The 24,302-nt window shown below is 34.3% G+C and overlaps 1 protein-coding gene across 2 annotated transcripts in view; it reads right to left on the reverse strand.

Moving 5' to 3' along the window:
- Positions 1 to 1,015: 1,015 nt before the first annotated feature.
- SLC25A36 (solute carrier family 25 member 36) overlaps positions 1,016 to 24,302 on the reverse strand; it is a 34,616-nt gene continuing 11,329 nt past the window's right edge. The window contains exons 2-7 of one of the 2 annotated variants that reach the window (XM_007446970.1): positions 20,963 to 21,127; positions 16,817 to 16,894; positions 14,653 to 14,753; positions 6,598 to 6,664; positions 3,426 to 3,715; positions 1,016 to 1,415 (exon numbers count right to left, since the gene is read on the reverse strand). In XM_007446970.1, coding sequence (XP_007447032.1) covers positions 1,222 to 1,415; positions 3,426 to 3,715; positions 6,598 to 6,664; positions 14,653 to 14,753; positions 16,817 to 16,894; positions 20,963 to 21,127 — 895 coding nt within the window. In that variant the 3' untranslated portion in view covers positions 1,016 to 1,221. The remainder of the gene's footprint in view (positions 1,416 to 3,425; positions 3,716 to 6,597; positions 6,665 to 14,652; positions 14,754 to 16,816; positions 16,895 to 20,962; positions 21,128 to 24,302) is intronic. The other variant, XM_007446971.1, reaches the window with a different exon arrangement.

The following is a 24,302-nucleotide window of genomic DNA, read 5'->3' on the forward strand; positions in this document are numbered from 1 at the left end:
CAGCAAAATGTAAAAGCTATATCCTGTTAACACGCTTAATCTGAATTAACTTGAATCTTTCTATGATTTACCATTCAAGAAATTCGGATGGAATAAATTCCTTGTCCAAAGCAGTTTGTTCATTTATAAAACTGTAGTTAATTAGGATCATTACCTGCCCAATCAGATTGCAGAGGGCCCTTCGTCTATAATGTTTATGCTGCCCCAGGTATTTATAACATCATCTTAAAAAAAGAAAACACCTTGTAAGGACAAAGCTAAAAATTACCATTTTCTCTACTAAATAAATGCAATGTATGCAGAGCTTCTGGAAATAATTCAAAGGTTCAAATTCTTAATGTGAAACCAAATAGAGAAAGATTCAGAAGCAGTAAATTTTTTCCATTTTAAGAAAATGATACCTAGGTATGGCAGGGGATAATTCAAGTTCATAATTAATAAGTCACTGAAAAGACACTGCATTCATTCATGTATCATTAGGTTAGAAAAGATAAGAGGACATGCTCAAGTCACTGAAATGGTCAAGAATCAACATTTTACTGGTGGTGTCCCAAACTATTACCATTTGAGTTGATACATTAACAAACAATTTAAGTGTTCACATTATGCTAAACATAAAGCACCTCTGAGCAGTGGAAACCAGAACATTTTAAAGCTAAAAATAAGCACATGTTTAGACACTACTTCATTTGTCGTCAAAAACAGTGACTACTAATCCCAAATGATTAACTTTAAAATATAGTGCCAGATCCTCTCAAGGAAATGTGAAAATACTATCATTGCTATTTTTCAATTTTATAGGAATTATGCAGAAGTGAGAAATTTATGACCGTCAATACTATCTTTGGATAGTTATACAGTTGCAGATGGCTCTGTCTAGAAAACTGGAAAAGTGCTCATGGAATAAACACTATACTCTGATTGCCATAAATCAACAAAATGCCAACTGTGTCCTGTGGACATGGTAGAGAAAATGGCAATTTTGAAGAACGAGCGCTTCTAAAGGCTATTCTTGGAGGCAGCCAAGGTTTTTTTTCACATTACTAGAAAGACTAAGTAACGTGGTTATGATTACTTTAATTCCTACAACCAAACTTCCACTTAGGTATAGTTCCATGTTCCCACACTATTTTCCTTCTGTCCACCAAGCTGGCTTCGGTACTCCATGGTCCACTGTATCTTTTGGTCTTCCCTCTTTATAAGTACAGCAGCCTGGTGGTGCTATCCGTTGAGCAGGTAGACCACTAATTCATAGGTGGCCATCATAATGGCTGTGTTTGGAATCTGTCTCACCAGATGAGTTGTCAGACCACGGTAAAGAGACCCATAGCCTTCTTCTTGAACAAGCAAAGACAGTGTCTGAAAAAAGGATCTATATTTTGTTCCCTCCTCACGCAGTCTTGTTCTTACAACTTCTGTATGGGAAAAAAATTAAGTCATTTTATTTAAACACCAGTGTGATATCTTTATACCCCTCCTAATACTGGACACATCCCATTTATCAGACTGTAAGTGTAAGCTCAGGATAAATGAGGAGTAATTTTTAATGTGCAACGTATTGAAACTAGTTACCATAGCTATGTCTTTCACCAAACTCCTAAGCTAGCTGGCTAAAATCACATATACTAATTATAAAATTTCATAGGTTCCTGAATGGTAGAAGACAGAATAAACAAAAATATCAGCTGTATACTGGATACAGATAAAAGGGAGAATAGATGTGATAAATAAAGGTAAAGTCGGAAAGAGAACAGAGGTGGTATCAAAGATGAATACAAAAAGATACAGTGAGAAACAAGAAGGAAAGATTTTTAAGAAGTGGGCATTACAATGAAAAAATAGAATTATTAATTTATTCACAATGGTCCACATACACCAACAGGAAATTCCATGTGGATAAGTCTGAAAATGTTTAAAATACTAGTGTCAGCTAAAAAGCCACATCTGGGAAGCAACCAGGCAAAAATCATAAACCTTTAGAGCTGTAAAGGATCTTAAAGGTTAGTCTAATTTTTCTTCATTTTAAAAGGTAAAGAAAGAAATGGGGGCCACGAAGAAGTTTTAGTCAGCTGAAGGCAGAGGCTGGGACAAGAATTAAGAGTTTCAACGGAAGAATCTGTTCTTTCCACGCCCATTATTTTTCCAACTTTTTCAACACAATGCTCCTGATGGGCCTGAGGGAAATGGCTGAAAGTAACTTTCACTGCAAATGTTAACATTTGAAATCTCCTATGTGCTGTCTTAAATATCCATGTCATTTATATATTTCACTCCAAAATACTGTTTATAAACTGTACCTCTTCTTATAATGATATCAACTCACTTGAAGAGACAGGGTGCTTGCAACTCCAAAACCCTCTCTCTCTCACCTGAGCAGGTCACCATCCCATAGGAGGCCAGAACCTACCCAATGCTGCTGGTACTGTCCTCTTTTGATTTCTCTTAAAGAAGTTAGGAATGGCCCTCAGGAAACTGGAGGTAAGCTGACAGTCCAATTTTGTTCAAGAGTTGTTTTTATTCATAAATTACGTTTTAGAGCAAATACTCATTTTCTAGCTGTATTTCATTTTTCCCAGACAGAGCTTTAATCACATAGCCTTAGCTTTACAAAGGTGACTGTAAACATTAATCAGCATAACAAAAGTGAAGCACTTAGATGAAAAACCCAAACCAAACTAAACCCTCAAACATACCAAAATCAAAGTTTACACTTTAACAAAACAACAAAAATGTTACAAAAAAACCCTCAGCGTGTTACAGAGAAATTCTTAAGTGGTTTTCTTAGTTATTAATGAAAAAGGCTAATATTATAAAACTTAAAAAACAGAAGTTTTAAAAATCATTAATATATACTTATTTGCCAACATGAAACAATGTAAAATAACCTGGTCTTTGGGATTACAGACTTCAATTCAAATCTGAGCTCCACCACTGAATAAGCTATGTGACCTTGAGCAAGTTACTTAATCTTAACATTTCTGGTTTCCCATCTGAAAATGAAGACAATTCTGGTTATGTTCTGGCATATCTCTAGACTTATAAGTACTTTGCACGATTTCTGTGCGGATTAGCAATAATGTATACTGTATATATGTATGTAGTAATAAAGTATCTAGTATGGCACCTACATCCATACTTTTTTAAAAAACAGAAACTTGCCCAAGTCACCTGGCTGGAATCTGACTCTGGGCTGAAATCTGACTGTCCAGAGCCCATGCTAAATCGCCACCATGCTACTATAGCATACCTACACTGACCTATTAAAACAGCCTTATGTTACTCATACTCCCATTACGGTTAACTGTATTTAGTTATACTGTAATTCAGTAAAATTATAAATACTCTAATAAGTTGGCCATTGGCTGGGGTGGGAAAATATTTCTGATATAACAGAAGATTACTCATATACATTCAAGTCCTCTTACCATGTGGATATGCTATAGTTGTGGCACACGTTTTTGAGGTGGCAGCAGCTAGCATCATTCCCACAAAATCTGATGCTTCTTTTACAGACTCTTCTTCATTTTCCATTGTAGAAGCAATCTTATATTCCAGTAGTTTTTGCTTAATACTTTCATAAATAACAAAATGGATAACAGTCTCGGATATGCCAGCATATGAAGCAGACATGCCCCTATAAAATCCTCTAAGTCCATCTGTCTGATACACTTTACGGACACACTCAAAAGCGCCCATTCGCCTTTCCCCACGGTTCCTGAAAAGCAAAAGGGAAAAACCTTATTAACAAAAATAAAGTAGTATAGGTTTTTAAATAAAGTAAATAAAATATATAGAAATATGCCACTCTACTAAAGAATAACCCTCTTTAATTCATCAGGAAGTAAAATCAGAATTTTAAAACATTCATTTTAGATTTCCTATTCTTCTGGCACAAATTTGTCATATTAGATAGGTAACATATAGTTTATTTTACCGAATGCAAAATAACTACTTTGAATCTTCAGTTTCATTGAAGTCTGACTGTATGAATAAGCAACAAAATCCACTGTGACTGTGTTCAAACACACTGTGACTGCAGCTCAAGATAAAAACAGAACAAAATAAACAAAACCCCCTCACATTATATTAAATGTAGTTCTAAGTAAGCTGAGTCTTTTCGCATTTAATAATATATAAAAAGAATGACTGGGACTTCCCTGGTGGTGCAGTGGTTAAGAATCTGCCTGCCAATGCAGGGGACACGGGTTTGATCCCTGGTCGGGGAAGATCCCACATGCCGCGGAGCAACTAAGCCCGTGCGCCACAACTACTGAGCCTGCACTCTAGAGCCCGCGAGCCACAACTACTGAGCCCGTGTGCCGCAACCACTGAAGCCCTCGCGCCTAGAGCCCGTGCTCCACAAGAGAAGCCACCGCGATGAGAACCCCGCACACCGCAACAAAGAGTAGCCCCTGCTCGCCGCAACGAGGGAAAGCCTGAATACTGTAACAAAGGCCCAATAAAGGGAAGAAAAAAAAAAAAAAGACTGAGACACCAATGATAATAGAATATCACAAAGCAAGGAGTATAATGAAGCTAATTTCTGTGTATCTGGGGGATTCTTCCAAGCCCACCCAGTTCTTCCCCAAAAGTGACTGGGTGACTTTAAATCAAATTTCCTATGATCCTTTGAATTGAAGGTAATAATGGCCATATCTTTCACCTCAGTAAATAGTGAATGAGGACTTCTACAGTTATCAAGTATTTATGAAGCACTGTGCCCAAGAAAACTTTCTTAGTGCTACTTAAGGGTGCAGCATCTACTCTTTTACAAGTATATAATTTGAGTTTGTAAAAATATTTACTACCTTCATTATGATTCCCCCAATAGAACTTTATCTGTAAGAAATGGGTTTAAATGCCACCCACGGGAAAAGAAACAGAAAACTTAACTATTTATAAATTATATACAACTGGATAACATAACAAAATAAAACCACAACTAAGACACCTACCTGATAACCTACAGATTCCTCCAATTTTATAAACTAATAATTGTCTTGAATCAATGACTATCCTCAACTAATGGTACTGAATAAATAGCTTCTTAGTTGAATGATCCATGCAACCAACTGTAATTAGTTTCTGCTGTCAAACCCTTTCTTACAAGGAAGTCAAGGGCTGTGAGTCCTCAAGGTCAATATGCAAACACATCAGCCCTGTTCTTGATCAGTGCTGTAAGGGAGCGTTCTCAAATCAACCTTTCACTACTAACTCCAGCCCCATCCCATTTTCCCACCCCTAAGCCTAGGAAATTGTGCTGGCTTGATTATTATTTTTTTCACTTACAACATTAAAGAGTTTTAATCCATGCTTTTCCGGGATCACCTACAATCCACCCTATAGCACACTGAAGCATGCCCCTGGTAGTTTATCACAGTACAGTAGGGACTGGCATCTCACACTTTTTAACCTCTGGGTTGGCTTACCTACCGTTACCTTTCAGATCTCTGGCTTTAGGAGATAAACTCTGAGTCCTGCTGCAACACTCAAGATTTCATTAAAAATCATTCTAGATGAAACAAGAATTAGACACTGCTTTTCAAGTCTCCAAACAGCATACAATTCCACGTGACAGGATGTGGAAAACAGAGCTTTAAGCAGGCATAATTGTTAATGATTTCTTAGATCAGTTTTATTTATAATCTATGATATCTACACTAGACTTCCCAAACCCTAAATATAAAAAACAGTGAAAACTGTTATACACAGTCTACTCCAGACTGAAAGGCTAAACAGTTTCAAAACTATCAACGCGATTATTATTATTATAATACATCAGATAAGGTCATCTCTCTATTTAGAAGGGTTACTTTTTCCCTGTCCTCCATCCTGAAGGCCAACAGGAGTTGAGATGGCAGGACTCTAAGCCACACTGCTTCTAGCTTTGTCTCAGCTGCCAGAACACGTCAAAGGCCCTAAACTTAGGATATGTGAGATCTGCACTATTGCCTCTGGCTAAAAATGAGCTCAAAAAACCACCCCTTGACTATTCCATTTAAAGTTGGTCCCAACTGTTTCCTGGGATATCTCTAGAACCTACCAGTACCTGCTCATTATAGATGTATTGAATGAATGATCTTGATGCTATAAAGTGGCTGGCGGTAACAGATGAAGTCCATGAATACACGAGAGCTAAATTCCACGCCAGAACGCTCTGGGTACAAGGTTCATGAGTTTGAGCAATGATCCTTAAAGACTCAATCTAGACTCATTGATCATGTTGTTTATTTAGGTGTCAGGAGGCCGATTATAATCACACATGGAGTGAATGAAAGTATCACAGCTCGGGCTAGATTAATAAGTCCTTTTTCTTTCTTCTTCCTTTACTGAAAAACACAGTGCACAATATAGTTTCTTTCCTAGAAACTGTCATACTGCCAACTATTAATGTCACTTTTGCCTCTGATGGTACAGCCAAGTTTTAAAACCAAACAAAACAACCAAACCAAAAAACAAACAAAACAAAAAAATCAGCAGCAAATGAGGGGAAAAAATGTTTAGATACCTGGCACTGAGATCTCACTGATACAAATTTATAGAATAAATTTCGTTGAAGCCAACTTTAACAAATTTTGTTTTAATGAATTAACATACCTTGCATCAAGCTGTAACCGAGTCTTTATAAGCCAAATGGGGTTGGTCGCTGTGATTGCGGTAAAACCTAAACAAACATGTTTAAAATGAACTCTGGTAAAAATGAAGAACACACTATTAACTTCAAGATTTTTAAAACTATATAAATCTATATTAAAGAAAATAAATATTTAAACTATCAACTGATGTATGCTTTACACTTTTATTTTACAAATCCATTCAACCATGAACATTTGTACTTTTTATTTCCAAATCAGTCTCAAATTCTGACCATAACTAAAAGATTCTTTTAAGAGCAAAATATGATTATATATAAACTCCTCTTCCAACATATTCAGAATATCCTATGGGTGGCACTCTCTACTCTCTAAGCTAAATTCAGAAACCCATTTCTACAAAGAAACAGAAATTTTGTGTATTCTAGGGCTTTTTAGCATGCAAACTCTACAATAGCTCCTTGGGGTCCAACTAAATCACAAACCACTATGTTCAAAATGGAGTCTACATAAACGTCAGCATTTACCAATATCTGATCTTAAGTTGATTGTACAACAGAAAGAATTGTTGTTTGGCCTTGTGAATACTTTTTATAAGCACACAATTACTAATACTGTTAAAATAATGGTATCACAGAGATAAGGTTTCTGTTAGGGTTAATAGGACAGATCTATTTTTCATCCACTTAAAAACATACAAAAACTTAAAAGTTCAAAAAGTTACAAATCAGAACTTCCCTCTTACTTTTATAGACACTGAAGAGAGAAACTTAAGGTGGAAGGTAGTTCTATCTTACTTTAAAACTAAAGTACTATGTATTTAACTATCAGCACAGAGGGGTGGTCCCCTAAGATGGCTCATTCCAGGTAGTAAAGTAAGATCTCTGGAACAGTATGTTTCTAGGCTAGTGCATATCTTTTACTTGCTATCTTCCTAGCATTGTGGGAAAATAGCAGCACATGAAACGCAATCTTGATGATGGAAATTTATGAAGATTGCTTCAGCTATACAAAACAGGATTTTCATATAATACTTGTGAACACTTAAGATCACTACACAAACTTGATATAACCTACATCAACCTACATTTATTCATTTGGCCTTTAAATTCAGTGAAAACTTACATGCAGAAATGTCTAAGGATCTTAATTTTTAATAGTTGCTATCAAATACTAGCGGGTCAAGCACATTATTTTTAGAAAGGTTTTGAAATATAACCAGCACACTTAATATTAGTAAAGTACTTTCAGGAACAAAAATGCTGTGGTACACTTAGGAGTAATTTGTTTTTTTAGTTAACATATAGTGGAGAACTAATCATAAACCTTTTTTCGCTTTCAAAGTTAGTATGGGTATATCTACAAAGGCAAAATAATTTTACTGAATTGTTTACAAAGTAGAATTTAGTCTCACAGGTTCTTTTCCCTTCTATAATGTCAGATAATTAGCTAAGTCAAATTTTACTCCCTTAATCCACTATATTAATACTGCGGAAACAGCCAGATGTTTCACAAACAGATGCTCAGACTGACTCTTATTATCAAGCAAAATAATTGAAACAAGTTTGGTTTAATAACTCCTTCAATAATTTTGTAATGATTATATAGTCTCCATTTCTCAAGTGCTTTTAATACTACATACATACATAATATAAAACTAGAAAGGGACCGACAATTTTGTAAGCATCAGCCAGTACTAAAATAATAAAAATTTAATGTGTTGGACAGGGTGTCAGGAAGATGTTTCAAGTAAAAGGTTCTTTTCATGCATATATTCTTGATAAAAGGAAAGAGAAGAAAAATATGAAACCAGATCAATTTAAATATTTTGTTTGGAAAAGATTTTTCTTGTATGTTGGCTTAACTGAGAATAAAGTTATGGAGTTCAATTTTTTTTTCTCTTGAACCCCATTCTTCTCAGTGAAAATGTCAAACTAAAGATATTCAAATTATATTCTAAAGCAAATGTGCACCTGACATCAGAATTCTGGTCATAAGCCTAATTTAATGATTCTTTATTTTAAACTTAAATATGTGCATTAGCTAAATGTCTATACAGTAATATTAGGAGTTTATTAGTAAAAAGCTGCTTAGCAGCACAAACCAACAAAACACTGCGTTACTCACAATGGTTTTTATTAATTATTATGTGGAAATTTTAGGAAAAAACCATTTGCTTTTTATTAAATTTTGAAAGCCTAAAACTGGGAATGCTTACATCCAACTTTTAAAAAAGCAGTCTGTCTAGGTAAAAATCTCACTCAATTTATTATACTTTACTTGAAAAGAAGATGAGCATCAAAGTTTTTTTTCTTTTTAAAAAAGTAAAAGTTCTATGTCTAAAAATATAAGCTCAGGACCCAAGCTTATTAACACTCTTCTAAGTCTCAAATTCCTCAATTAGAGGCTGAAAAAAAACCCATATGTGTAAACTTTAAAATATTACAATACATATTTATAAATATTACTAGGAATAAAAATTTAAATACCCATAATGCTCTGTACATGTTAATAAACTAAACAGGAAGCAAACAACAGGTATTTCTCACTTAACTAAAATTCATTTCCAGAAACAGATTGACCTATAGAACATGACACATTAAAATTTAGGTAAGTGAGAGAATGTCATCATCTTATATCTATACAGCTTGTGCTTACTACAGTTGGGGCTCAACTCACCCAGTAACAAGCTAGTTCTTAATAAAGACACTAGCCTAACTGCTAGCAAACCATTAAGTTAGACAAAAGAATCAAGGCATAATCCACAGGTTTTTAGCTATTGGTCCTTGGATTTTATGCTATTACATCCTCTTAACCAAAGACACTCTAATTATAAACTTATGGTGACAGTATTAGGCTAATTAAATCTAGAAAAATATAATCTATTAATTCAAAACATGAAACAAGCAGGAAGAAATAAAAATTTATTACTAGCTTAGAATTATATATGGTAAGGCAGTCTGAAGTTGACAAACAGTCAAAGTTAAACATATCTTCCTACTCCTTTTAAGACAAACAAAGATACTGGGGATGGTGCCCCTGAAATTTAGAAACTTCCTATTACTTTTTATTTTGACATTTAAATTTTGTGACATTTTGATAATATGCTATTTCATATTAATATTCTGAGCACCCCATTAAACAAAACTGATTTAGAAGTATATGAAGAATCTACTTGTAGGTTAAGAAGAATTTATGTTGCTGCTCCACAGTCAGTTAAAACAAAATGGCAGTATACTGGCCATACTATTAGTAGTATAGTTAACAGTTTATTAGAAAGTTTAAAAAAAACTTTTAAAATGCAATTTTTAAAGTTTTGTTTCATCTAATATTCCATTTGATAATGTAAACCAATTAAAAACCAGATTAACAGAAATCCTGGTTATAGTAAACTTGCTGAAAATGTCTATTTCATTAAGTGAGTGATACCTGTAGTATTGCATTTTCAGTACTTTTTATTTCAATTAACTTCTGTAAGAACAAAGCCCACCTAACCTTCTAAGAAAAATATATTAAAACTACTAAAAAACCCCCCAAAAACCTAATTAAAGCAAACAAGATCCCATATATTCTTGTCCCATATTTGGAAAGTAATGGTAGGTATTAAGATCAATGTTTTTGTAAGAAAGTAGAAAGCCAAGTATCAACAGACAAGAGAATAGAAAGCACTGTATTAGACTTTTAAAACGTTATGCTAAGCGAAGAGAACTACTGTTTTTTTTCTAAAAGCTGTCGAACGGCATGATACCATTAATAGCTATGTAAATCTTAAATAATGCTAAGGAATTCTTTGGAGGTCAAGGCTACTATGGCCAAGCTAACGACCCCAAGCTTTTAGTACACGATGACTGAAAAGTTACCCAATTCTTCCTTCTAGAAGGAATATTATAAAGGAATCAAAGTTTTATAAAATAGATAATGCACACACAAATTCAGGAAATAAAAATTCATTTCCCGCCTTCTATTAATTCCACAGCTATTATAAATTCCCAGGGTGTGTTTCTTATAACTAGAGGCTGCAAGAGATGCTCAGATCAGTACTCACGAGGTTTAAGTTAGTCCATATTTCTACAGGAAGTGACCTGCGGATGGGGAGCATGAGATGACACGATCTCACTCTTTTCTCGGGAGAAATGTACAGTAAATGCCTAAAATAGACACAGGCTTTTCTGTATCATAACAACAAGCAGTGACCTCATCAGAAACATGTGTACAAAATGAATCCCATTGGAAGGATTTGAGAAATATTTACTGTGAGATCTAACTTTTTGAAAATTTTAAGTTAAAAAAGAAAAAGAAAGGAATATTAAGAATGGGCCATAATTTTTTTAAAAAAGTACCGAGTACTGAAAATTCTGCCATCTGTAGCAGTTTCAGAGTCCAAATACTTACCTAAAAGAAGATCAATTTTGCCTTAAAGAAAAAATGCTAACCTTGTCAAAGGGGAATCTAAGAAAATATTTAGAGGGGATTATCATATCCCATTTTCCTACCATTCTACCATGCTCAGAGCTGAAATCACAATTTTCTATTCCTTAACAATCAGCCTACTTGGTAAATCTAAAAAAACAAAAACAGGGGAGTTCCCTGGTGGTCCAATGGTTAGAACTCGACATATTCACTGCTGTGGGCCCAGGTTAAATCCTTGGTGGGGGAACTAAGATCCTGCAAGCTGCGCAGCATGGCCAAAAGAATTAAAAGTAAAATTAAAATAAATAAATAAATAAATAAATAAAACAAAAATAGAAAATTCAAGTAACTTTATTTTTTTTAAAAAATTACAGTTACAAAATGAAGTATAGGTGGCTACAATAGTACCTTTCACCTTTTGCACTATGATCAGTAATATTGCACATCCATTTTTATGAAATATTTTGGATTATTTTGTATTCAGTTTCTTGTGCTCTACAAAATAAAAAACAGGAAGAATGTTTACATACAAACACACAAAACGTCTAGCCATCCATTTGGCTAAATAAACTGCCATGGACAAATTATTTAAAAGAATATTTTATAATGCAAGACAAAATTTCTACTTAATGAGTAAAAATTTAACCTTTAATAATAAGTCAAATAGAAAATGTATCCTGAAAAATAGCAGTGAATGCTATAAGCAAATAAAACCCACTAGGTATGTAGTAAATGTTAAACAATTACATTGTTGGTATTGAAAAAATTAAGCAATCACTGTGTGAATATATAATCCAATAAAAATCAGAATTCATTTCTTTTAAATCTGTACCGTTGTATAGAAAAGTATATACAACCCAGATAAAAACTTTTGAAAACTGGGAGTTACTATAAAGAAGAAATGTAGTACTATTTTTTTTTTTGTATACACGCCTGTGTCCAGGTGTATACAGAGGGATACGCAAATTCATTTTAACAAATACACACAGAAACTCTCAAGAAAATAAATACCCTCAATAGCTAAGACACACTTAGTCTGGCAAATGTCATACGGGGAGGGGGTGGGGGGAAGGCAGGTAAAACAGAGTCACCATTACTTGATTAAATAGCCTCACAACTGGAAAAAAGTTTTTCAATGTATGAAAATTCATAGGTCAAACTGAGAGGTTTACAAATTCTTATACTATTCCCTTGAAATACTAAAACAAAAGAAAGTAAGATGGCCTTTAAACAAACTGTCCTTTTAATTAAAAAGGTTTAGTATCTAAAACACTCAAGTTCATATTAATAAAATACAAAATGCAACCGAATTGAGGTTACTTGCAATAAAAACTACGTACAAGGTATGTTACTAAAGCATAATGCATGTGCTACTTGATGTGGCAAAATCTTGCAGACACCATCATTAATGGTGTATTTTAGTGCATTTTTGATGATAAAGTGACAAGGTTAGCATTTTTTTTTGAATAGCCAGTTAAAAAACAAGTTTTCACATGACTGCCTCTAAGCACTTTGCATCCCCAATTCATATTTTGAAGATCTCTAAAAATTATCCTGAAGAAAAACCAATGCAGTCTGGTCTAGACTCTTACAAGAATGAAGGGAGCAAAAGGCTACCTTAACAAATCTGCATGGGACCATTCAGTTTCACCAACCATGTAGCTATGTATAAAAACTGCAAAGCTAAATGTTATTGCTCATGAATAGTGCAAGGAAGCTCTGAAGGCATAGTTCTCAGAAAAATCTTACTGCAAACAAATGGAAGAAGTATTTTCAAATTACACAATAAATGAATAGTGCAAGACTCTCTGAACAAGTATAAGACTATCAATTTACCAAAATTCAAGAAATTCAAGTTGGGAAATGGTATCAATGTATAAATAAAAACTGAAAACTATGAGTTAACATTTGTACACATTTGAGAAAAAAAGTACAAAATGGCAATTCCACTGAAATTCTCTGCAATGTGATACAAATATAGTAATAAATTCTGATTAGATATGCCAATGAAAAAAGATGTTCCAGTGGGAATTAAGATATTCTGAAACTCTAAATTTGTAATACTGAATATATAACTATCCTCAACTTAAAATAACTGCTTACCTACTTTCTTGGCATCAATTCTTTCAAAAAAGAAAGATTAACATTTCTTTACAATTTTCTGGGGTTAAAAAACAAAAACATGAACACTGGTAATCCATAAATATATTCTTAAAGACCCTAATACAGTGGTTATGTAGTTTGAAATTAGCCACTAACTTTACACTCAAATTTGTAGAGGGAAAAATCATATCTAGTTGTATTCAACATCTGTAAAAGTACATTAAAAAAATTCTAGTTGTAACTGGATGATCTCTGTGGTATTAAAGAACTAATTCTCAGAACATAAACCTATGTAGAACAACCCACTCATTACAAGAATAAGGTAATGGAGATTCACATGAATTACCTAACTTGCCCAAGATCTCTCTTCACTGGTAAAGAGTATTTCACCACCTTGATCTTTAAAGCTTTACCTTCCAGCTTTAAAACTTCAATGAGTCAGTCAACAATTACTAGATATAAAAAGCCATGAAAATAATTTTTAAGGTACATGCTAGATTTATTATATGGCTATTGACCTTTCAGAAATCAGTATTTCAAACTTACTCTTAGTTCATTAAGTATGTGGTTGAAACTGATCCAATTTATTTCTAAACAGAAAATGGTTAACAGTTTAAGGCACTCATTATTAAGCATCTAATTGAAACTCAATATACTGATCAACAGTTGACAAAAGTAGTTATAATTTGCTTTATAAAGTCACAGCATATTTTGGAAATATGAGACATGGTTAAATATAGAACAAATCTCAGAAAACTATAGAGAATTTTTCTAATGAGAACCAAAGGTCATGGCTTTATCTAACATGCAGGGCAGCAAATGATTCCAGAACCACACTAGTCAAACCAATCTCCCAGTTTATCTTTAAGGCAGCGCAGAGGCCCAGGACTAGTTGTTTTAATTCAGAATCATATAGTCTCATCAATGATGATAGAAGAGTTCCTGGAAACATTTCTAGAGCAAGCATGTACACATATCTGGTACCTACATTTTGAGGGTTATCTTAGTGCGATTTATGTGGAATGATAAACATTTTTTAATACATACGTTACAATAACTCTCAATTATCAATAACATATCACTCACAAAAATTTCAGCATTTGAGCACAGGACAAAATGAATACTTTACCAAGAACTGCCGGCACATTTCAGACAGAAGCCAAAACATGCAGCAAAAAGGGAAAAGGCACTAACAGAAATTGAGGAGAAAAGAGTAAATTACAGCTCTGTAACTTGTAAGTGTAATTATGGTTGGATTCTTAAAACTGTTAAAAGTGATCACTAAATATTCAGTGTACTACACAAGACAATGTAAATATTATATTACCTGCATGCTATCACAAAATCCTAAATACAAAAATGCCAACTGACAACAGATTTTACATATACCACCTAATCAAATTTATTGTATACTAATAAATGTAAAAATCATGTTTACAGATGCTAATCAATGAAAAGCACATTAACTGCCTTAACTTTACAAGGTTAAATTCATCATCTCTAGGTGTCAGAAAATTTTTTGTCTTTTAATATCATATATTCATACCTGCCATTGCAGCTGAAATCATGTGTACCTGGGTAGAATCAGGATCAAATAAACCATTCAACTTTTCCTTGCAGTTTGAATAAGCAGCAAAGTATATTGCTCTAAAATAAAGATTTAAATTGTCAATAAGCATGTTGCTTAATTCATAAAATTTAAAAGACATATAAATTGATTTTCATTATTCCAGAGTCCAGAAATCTAAAAACATAATGCCTTAGTTTTTATTTACATTCTCATGTAACATCACATACACACTTTTTCATGCAGACCATGAAGCACATTTTGCATCAACTCATTAAAGATAAAGCATCCTCAGATAGTCCTACCCCAATAATCTGACAGCAACTAACTGAAAAAGTATAAGACTTCGGCAGGCCTATATAATGTTAATAAGGCTAAGTTAAATACACTAAGTAAACGTGATATGAATACTTTGTTTTTTTGAAGAGAGGAAGGTAGAACTGACTCAAGTGATCAAAGTATACGTTAAACAACTTTGAGATACTGTGCTATATACCAATCTATACTACACAGAGTAGTTCACAGCACCCTTTAAAAGAACAATTGCAAAAGCAATCAGTCCCACCAGGTCAGATCTTGTTTTCTAACATTTGTAAACAATTCCATTAAATTTGTAAATATTTTCCCTGTTAACTCATTGACTGTGACTTCATGCATCCCAACTACCTCCTCACTGTTTAGCTTTCCAGGCATTGAGTTGCTTGCTGTATCAAATATCCTGCTATTGCCCAACAATCCTGATTATCTGTCCAATAAGGGAGAGAGTACACAAACAAGTAAAAATGGGGAGAGTATCACTGCTGTGCTTTTTTAATGTGCTTAAGAAAAAAAGGAAGTTAATATGACTGAAAATGAAACATTCTACTTCACGAAAAAGAAAAAAAAGGATACATTGAATGATACCAAATTAGCAAGGGGAATAAATAATGCATTACTAGAAATGAATAAGAAAAAAAAGCATCCTAATGAGAAAATGGGCAAGGAATATACATAGGTAATTCACAGAAGAGAGATACAAATGACAAATAATTACAAGAAGGAGGACATGAAAGCACCAAAATAAAACAAATGTATATTTAAAAAAAAAAAACAGTGAAAAATCATGTTTAGTCTATTTGGCAAGTAGTAAAAGACACGGATAGTAGCCAACATTGGTAAAATGTGGATAAAGAGCAACTAATTCCCTATCTGAGAATAAAAAGATGGCATGCCTTTTCAGAAGGCAATTGAGCAATGTTCACAAAGTTTAAATGTTCATACGCCCTTTTATCCAGAAATGCTACTTTTCGGTAACTATCCTAAAGAAAAATACTTGCTTAAATACTCAAGGATAAAGGTACAGCTATGTTCACAAAACCATTGTTTTTAACAGCAAAAATCTGGAAATAAATCTAAAGGTTTATCAATAAGGGATCAGTCATACTATACAATTTTTAAAAGCTTCACTTATTTTCGTGGAAAAAGCTTCAAAACAAATTTGGTGAAACATGATTCAATTTACGTAAATAATAATGTCTACATATTATGCTTTTTATGTGCATAAGCCAGAAAAATTAATGGAAGACTATAAACCAACTGCTTATCAATGGTGGTTATGTATGGGGAGGGAAGAGGAGTAACTGTGGAAAGGTGCACACGGTGAGACGTGATGGGTTTAAGGTAATATGTCAAGCTTTACACTACACTTTTTTTAGTCTTTACAATAAGAATAAAATTTTGGATCATTTTAAAAAAAGAAAGAGCCCATTAAAAGTTGAAACCCAATAAATAAGATATGGATCTACTACACTGTTTGAATACAGAGAATACATTTTCACTCTGAATGTGAACTCTGCAGTGTTCTATCATGGAAGAGTTCAATCTAAGATAAAAAGAAATCATAGAGAAAGGCCTTTTGTCCTTTCATCATATTAAGGCCTTCTTGGTTTCTTGAACTTGGTGCAAAAACTGCTTCACAATGATCTCACTAAGAGGTCCTCTGCACCTGCACACGGTACAATCTGCCTATCCTTTTAGATGGCTACTGATACCCATTTGTTATACCATAGTGCTTTATCTTGATTTCTCTTCAGGATCCCCCCTCATGAAGCTTGAAACAAGAAAGACTGCCACAATTTGATTAACTTAAATGTATTTTTTTTACCTGGAAGGGGCCACCCCCACTAAATTGGGGCCTAATCCTCTAAACAGGGAACGAGGCCCTTCTTTTTCCAAGATCACCCTGAAAGAGAAAAATATTATTTAGAAAGAAATGTCCTTCAAAGTGTGGTACTTTATTTATATAGCAAATGTAGAGTCTAAATTCCCCATGTTTGCACTATAATATGTTATACTCTTTTGTCAGTGTTGCTCACTTATAAAAATCTGTTTTTCTTGACAAAGTATAAATTAATAAAGATTGATAACAGATTTAGTAGCAATAATAAAAAGAACTCCTTTCAGATTCTTTCCTAAAAGTTTTCAAGACATAATTATCAATATAGATTTCTACATTTTTCATATGATCATGCTGCTCTTACCTTCAATCTCCTCCATTTTACTACCTTTACCAGCAAATTCAATTCCCAATTAGAAATGTAGTTCCCTCCTAGTATTTGAGCTCCTTTCCTTGATACTGGACAACTCCCTCATACTGCAGCATTACCTTATCCAACCATTCCAGTGAAATGCCATGGCAAAATTTATCACCCTAACATCCTTTAGGGTACTAAAATAGTTAGTCTGCTACTATTCCTTCCTCTACTTAGTTAACATTTACTATATTGAATAGGTACTGTATAAAGACTAAGCAGAGTAAGGAGACAGAAAAGAGGGTAAGCCCCTGCCGCTGAGAAGTTTGCTATCCTGTTGTGGGAAAAAGAATTATATTGAAATAAATAATTTAACAGACCATATCAATAAGCAAATACTATACAAGCTAGATATATATGCCCAGTAGGAAAAGGAACAGAGGCATGTCCAAGTCATGGAAGGCTTTCTGAAGGTGAGTTACTAAAAGAAGTTTTGGAGTAAGAAAGAAAGATTGAGGAAGAGTAGGTATTTTAATTCAGACTTAACAGACTGCGCCAGTGGTTCTGAAGCACCTGTACACTTAAGAATGATCTCTTGAAAGGCAGCTGAGCAGAACGGTTAATTAAGGGCCTGAACTGTGGGGCCTGACTTCCCAATATAAAGAGCTCAATTTTGGTAAGTAATGACTTTTATCCTTATTTTCATCAGCAGTAAACAGAGAAAAACAGTACTTTAGGGGGAAGGGGGCAGGTAGGGTGGTGGTTACTATAAGGAATAAATAAGTTAATTAAAAAAAACAGCTTAAGACTTCCCTGGTGGCACAGTGGTTAAGACTCCGTCTGCCAATGCAGGCAACATGGGTTTGAGCCCTGGTCCGGGAAGATCCCACATGCCATGGAGCAACTAAGACCGTGTACCACAACTACTGAGCCTGCGCTCTAGAGCCCGTGGGCCACAATCACTGAGCCCGAGCACCACAACTACTGAAGCCCACGTGCCTAGAGCCCGTGCTCCGCGACAAGCCATCGCAATGAGAAGCCAGCGCACGGCAATGAAGAGTAGCCCTGCTCGTCGCAACTAGAGAAAGCCCACATGCAGCAACGAAGACCCAACGCAGCCAAAAATAAATGAATTTAAAAAAAAAAAAAAAAAAAAAAAAAAAGAGCTTAAAAGAGTACCTGGCTCACAGCAAGCACTTGATAACTCTTACTATTATCATTATTACTGGAGCATTTGTTCAAAATGCAAATTTCTTAGATCCCACCCTCAAAGTATTCTTAATTCAGTAGGTACAGGACAGTGCCCAGCAATCTACATTTTTACCATGCCACCAGATGACTGACACAGGTGATACAGAAGCACTTAAAAAAGAAAGAAAGAAAGAAAATTTATTTATTTATTTGGCTGTGCCAGGTGTTAGTTGCGGCACACAGGATCTTCACTGCAGCATGCATGTGGGATCTAGTTCCCTGACCAGGGATCAAACCCAGGCCCCCTGCATTGGGAGCGCAGAGGACCACCAGGGAAGTCCCCAGAAGCACTTTTGATAAAACTAGATTAGACAGAAGCAGAATTAAGAATGACAAATTGTAGAGCACATTTTGAAAATTTACGTGTTTGCTAGCCCTTTCTGTTAATAATCCCTTTGAGAAGTAAAAGGAAGGTAAGTGTCCTTTAAAAAAAAAACACATTTGCAAACACTCACAATTTTGCATACAATTTCACCTAATTTACAGACCTCTTGAAGCTCATCCAAGAGCCCCTAAGAAATTGACAAAGCCTGGGGGGAATTCCCAAAGTTCCAGGTTAAGAAGCCATGAAACACTTCATAGCCACTAGGATGGCTATAATCAGAAAGACAGATGGATTAAAACAAAGGTTGGTGAGGAATTTTATTTTATACTTTATTTTTTGGCAAGGAACTGGAAATCTCATTCATTGGTGGTGGGAATGTAAAATGATGTATCCGCTTTGGAAAACTGTTTGGCAGTTCCCTAAAGTGTTAAATATAGTTACCATACAACCCAGCAATTCCACTCCTAGTATATCCCCCAGAAAAACAAAACATGTGTTCCTATAATGGCATTACTCTGTAATACTCCAAAAGGGGAGACAATGCAAATGTTCATCAACCAATGGGTGGATAAATAAAATGTGGTACGTACCTATACAATGGAATATTTGGCAATAAAAAGATATTTGTTACAACTAGATGAACCCTGAAAACATACTAAATGAAAGAAACCAGTAAAAGACCACATATTATATAATTTCATTTATGTAAAGTGTCCTGAATATGCAAATCTATAATGACAGGAAGTAGATTAGTAGTTGTTGCCTAGGGCTAGGGGGAGAGGAAGAGGCGAAAACAGGAGTGACTGCTAAGAGGAGAAAACAGGAGTGACTGCTAAGAGGAGAAAACAGGAGTGACTGCTAACAGGAAAGGGCTTCTTTTTGTGGTGGTGATGAATATGTTCTAAATATAGAGTATGGCGATGGTTTGAACAACTCTGCAAATATACTAAAAACAATTGAATTGTACACTTTAAATGGGTGAATTTTATGGTATGTAAATTATCTCTCAAGAGATGTTGGGAAATTAAAAACCAAAGGAAGAAACCATGAAACAGATTGATTAGGACAGAGCCCCAAAATAGGGAAAAAATGGGAATAAGAGTCAAGAGAGTTTAAGGCAAGAGAATGCAGAGCCGGAAGCCATCTGGACACCGATGACAGGTGAAACATTAAACTGACTCTTAAATGAGAAATTAAAACAGAGCCCAGAGGGATTCCTACAGTTCCTCTGAGGAATGTCAGAGAAGGCAAAACCACTGAAAAATAGAATTAAAAAAATATAGTATTGTCACAAAGGTCAAAGGAAGAATTTTAACAAGAGGAACATTACATTCAGTAATAACTGTCAAAATCATGATATTAAAATACTCTATTATTAAGCAGATAGAAGTATATATCTACAACAATGGCATTTTAACCTCAAATTGTTAACAATTTTATTCTACCTACTCATGTACTTAAGTAAATTTGAAAAAAGAAAAGAGTGATGAAATCTTTTCGTAGTGAAAAACACACAGTATGAGTTTACTTACTACTACAAAATAAACACTACTGAACTAAGCTCAAATAGATTACGTCCCAACTGAGCTGATAAGACAGACACCCAGGGCATTCAGTTACATATCTAAGTTTAAACATATAAAACTCAATTTCAATAGTTTTGAAATTTCAAATCTAATTTGTAACACAATGAAGTGTAAAATGTAAAAACACATCTTTTTCAAACCATTAAGAAATGCCGATCACTGAAGTACATTTTAAAATCAGTAGAACTCTGCTTTAAACCTTAGTTATATTTAGGTCATATAAAAATCAGACTGACATTAATTAGATGTACTTACTTGTGTGAGCACTTTGAAAATTAAAAATATACATAAAGAGTTAGCATTTAACATGATCACATTTCAAAAATAAATGAATTTATTTAAACAAAACAAAATACCTATAATGTCTTGAGAAAATAAATCCACTGGATAAATGTAGAAAAATACTCCAAATACACATGATTTGGAAATAATATTACATTTTAATCCAACTTACTGTTCCTCTCCATTAGGGATTATTGTTTCTACTGAATTTATGGGAGTAATTCTGTCATTAAGTTTGTAAAAACCTTTTTAAATATGGCAGAATATAAATAAACAAGCATGGGCATCACTAAGGTAAAGCCGACAAAAAAAATTCATGAATACTGTGCTCTCACTTTAGACAATGGAGAGGTCCAGGAGACACTACTCGATTGACACTGGCTCCAGCCATGGTGTTCAGCTGAACTTCAGAGATATAAAGTGTCACAGAAGATGACTGCAGCCGTGTTTTTACAACTTCCAGTGGACATGTCAGAATAGCTCCCACCGTACCACCACATCTACAAAAAATGCAAAGAACAAAACTTATCTACTTAATTCACAAATTAGTACACATGCGCAGAGCTATGAAACAAATGAACAACTGGGGCTTTGCGAAGGTACTAAAATTTACGATTTTTTATTTTAGAAGACTAAATAATTTTTTAAATGTTTCACTTATTTGACTGTATACAAACACCTTTAGTAGTTAAAAGTAACTGAGCTTAAATATCTACCTAGCAAGAATAATTAGCTGAAGATTCCAAACAGTGGGTGTTACTACTGAAATTTACTGGTACGTCACATCATAGCTTTTAAACACTGTTCTAGGGCTTTATTTGGTACTCCTTGCCCAGATATTACTTGTGTTGAAACCTAGACCATTATTTGAAGTATATCCTATTTCTCAAACTCCTATCCTATCTTTCAAAATTCAAGAAATGGTCTTGAGAGCAATATGAAATAAACCACTGATGGATAATCATACATGTCCCCTTATTTTAAATATCCAAATACTCAGAGGCATTTCACCTACAAATAAATACAGAATTTGAGTCTCAAATGATCTGTATGTTAGGCCCACCATATGGGAATCTGCAAAGTAGGTAGGCTTAGCTAGAAGAATCCAATTTAAATATAAGGACTGATCACCAAAACAACAACAAAATAAAAGCTCTTAAATGATATTATTTAAACTTTTTAAAAGTATATAAGAGACAGGCTGAGTAATTATTCTTTTTAAATGCAAGACTGGAAAATAATTTTCTCTTAAAGCATTAATAGCTACTCAATGGAGTTCTGAGAACTGTTTTCTAACCAGAGGAAAATCACTCGGGACCTCTTACTGCATTGAAAGAGAAAAGCAGACTGAGTCAGAAGTAACCTGGACCTCCAAAACAGGCATTAGAGCAAGAAGAAAAACAGCCCACCACAGAAAGATACTAAACAATTCTACGTATAGAATTTTAAAAATGTGTATATACAAAAGATATAATAAAAGGAAAGCAGGCATGAAAACAATACCATTCCAAAAAAAGCTAGGACAAGAAATCATTAATAAGAGTATTTCATATTAATTTAACAGTACATGCCATCAAGAAGACAAAACAAACAAACTTTATGCAATAAAAGTGAAAAATTAACACAACAAATGAAAAACAGAGAACATCCATATGTAAAATAAAACTTGATTCTTACCTCATATCATATTTTAAAAAGTAACTCAAAATGGACTACACAAAACTTCTAGAAGGAAACATTTAGAGAAAAGTCTTTTTGACTTTGGGTTAGGCACACATTTCTTAGATTGAACAACAAAAAGCAAATGCATGAATCATAAAAGAAAAAAACTGATAAACTGGACTTCAAAGTTTAAAAATTCCACACTCTGGAAGAAACTGTTAAGAAAATGAAAAAACAAACCACAGTCTGAGAGAACTATTTGCAAAACACTTATCTTGTAAATGCTTATATTCAGAAGCAAAACTCAAAAATAAAAACAACTAAAAAAAGATGAACAGATACTTCAACAAAGATATACGGATACAAATAAACAGAAAGATTTTTCAAAATCATTTTTCATCAGGAAAATGCAAATTAAAACCTCAATGAGGTACACTGCACATCTACTAATGGATAAAATTAAAAAGATTGACAATAACAAGTGTTGATACAAAGCAACTAGAAGCCTCAAACACTGCTGGTGGGAATGCAAAATGGTAGATTTTTTTTCTGGGGGGGCCACACTGTGTGGCTTGCAGGATCTTAGTTCCCCAACCAGGTATTGAACCCCAGCCCAGCAGTGAAAGTGCAGAGTCCTAACCACTGGAACACCAGGGAATTCCCACAAAATGGTAGATTTTGGAGAAACAAAAAAAAAGTTAACAGTTTGAGAAAAAGTCTGGTGGTTTCTTACAAAGTTAAACATATTACTGCCGTACATCCCTGCAATCCCACTCCTAAGGTGTTGACCTGGGAAAAATCAACACATACTTTAGAGAGATTGTAGATTCAGTTCCAGACCATCCCAATACAGTGACTACCACAATAAATTGAGTCACATGAATTTTTTGCTTTTTTAGTGCATATAAAAGTTATGTTTACACTACACTGTAGTATATTAAGTGCGCAATAATAGCATTATGTCTAAAAAAAGTACATCTTAATTTTTAAAAATGCTGATCAAACTTACAAGTTTTTGCTTTGAAAAAACAGATGAGTTTCTTTTTAAAATTTATTTTATTGACATATAGTTGATTTACAATGTTGTGTTAATTTTTACTGTACAGCAAAGTGATTCAGTCATACATATATATTTACATTCTTTTTCATATTCTTTTCCATTATGGTTTATCACAGGATACTGAATGAATACAGTTCCTGTACTGTAAGAGTAGGACCTTGTTGTTTATCCATTCTATAAACAACAAATTTATAAGCTTTTGCACAGTGAAGGAAACCATAAACAAAACTAACTAAAAGACAACCTACAGGGCTTCCCTGGTGGCGCAGTGGTTGAGAGTCCGTCCACCTGCCGATGCAGGGGACACGGGTTCGTGCCCCGGTCTGGGAAGATCCCACATGCCGCGGAGCGGCTGGGCCCGTGAGCCATGGCCGCTGAGCCTGCGCTCCGCAACGGGAGAGGCCACAACAGTGAGAGGCCCTCGTACCGCAAAAAAAAAAAAAAAAAAGACAACCTACAGAAATGGGAGAAAATATTTGCACATGATGCAACTGACAAGGTATTAATTTCCAAAATGTACAAATAGCTCATACAACTCAATATCAAAAAAAAAAAACCAACCTAATCAAAAAACGGGCAAAAGACCTAAACAGACATTTCTCCACAGAGGGCCAATAGGCACATGAAAAGAAGCTCAACATCACTACTTATCAGAGAAATGCAAATCAAAATTACCATGAGGTATCACCTTACACCAGTCAGAATGGCTATCATCAAAAGTCTACAAATAATACATGCTGGAGAGGGTGTGGAGAAAAGGGAACCCTCCTACGTTGTTGGTGGGAATGTAAATTGGTGCAGCCACTATGGAGAACAGTATGGAGATTCTTAAAAAACTAAAAATAGTTACCATATGATCTAGCAATCCCACTCTTGGGCATGTATCTGGAGAAAACTCTAATTCAAAAAGATACATGCACCCAATGTTCATAGCAGCACTATTTACAATAGCT

Source organism: Lipotes vexillifer, unplaced genomic scaffold (genome assembly GCF_000442215.2).
Source record: "Lipotes vexillifer unplaced genomic scaffold, Lipotes_vexillifer_v1.1 scaffold40, whole genome shotgun sequence".
In the NCBI taxonomy this organism is placed as follows: domain Eukaryota; kingdom Metazoa; phylum Chordata; class Mammalia; order Artiodactyla; family Lipotidae; genus Lipotes; species Lipotes vexillifer.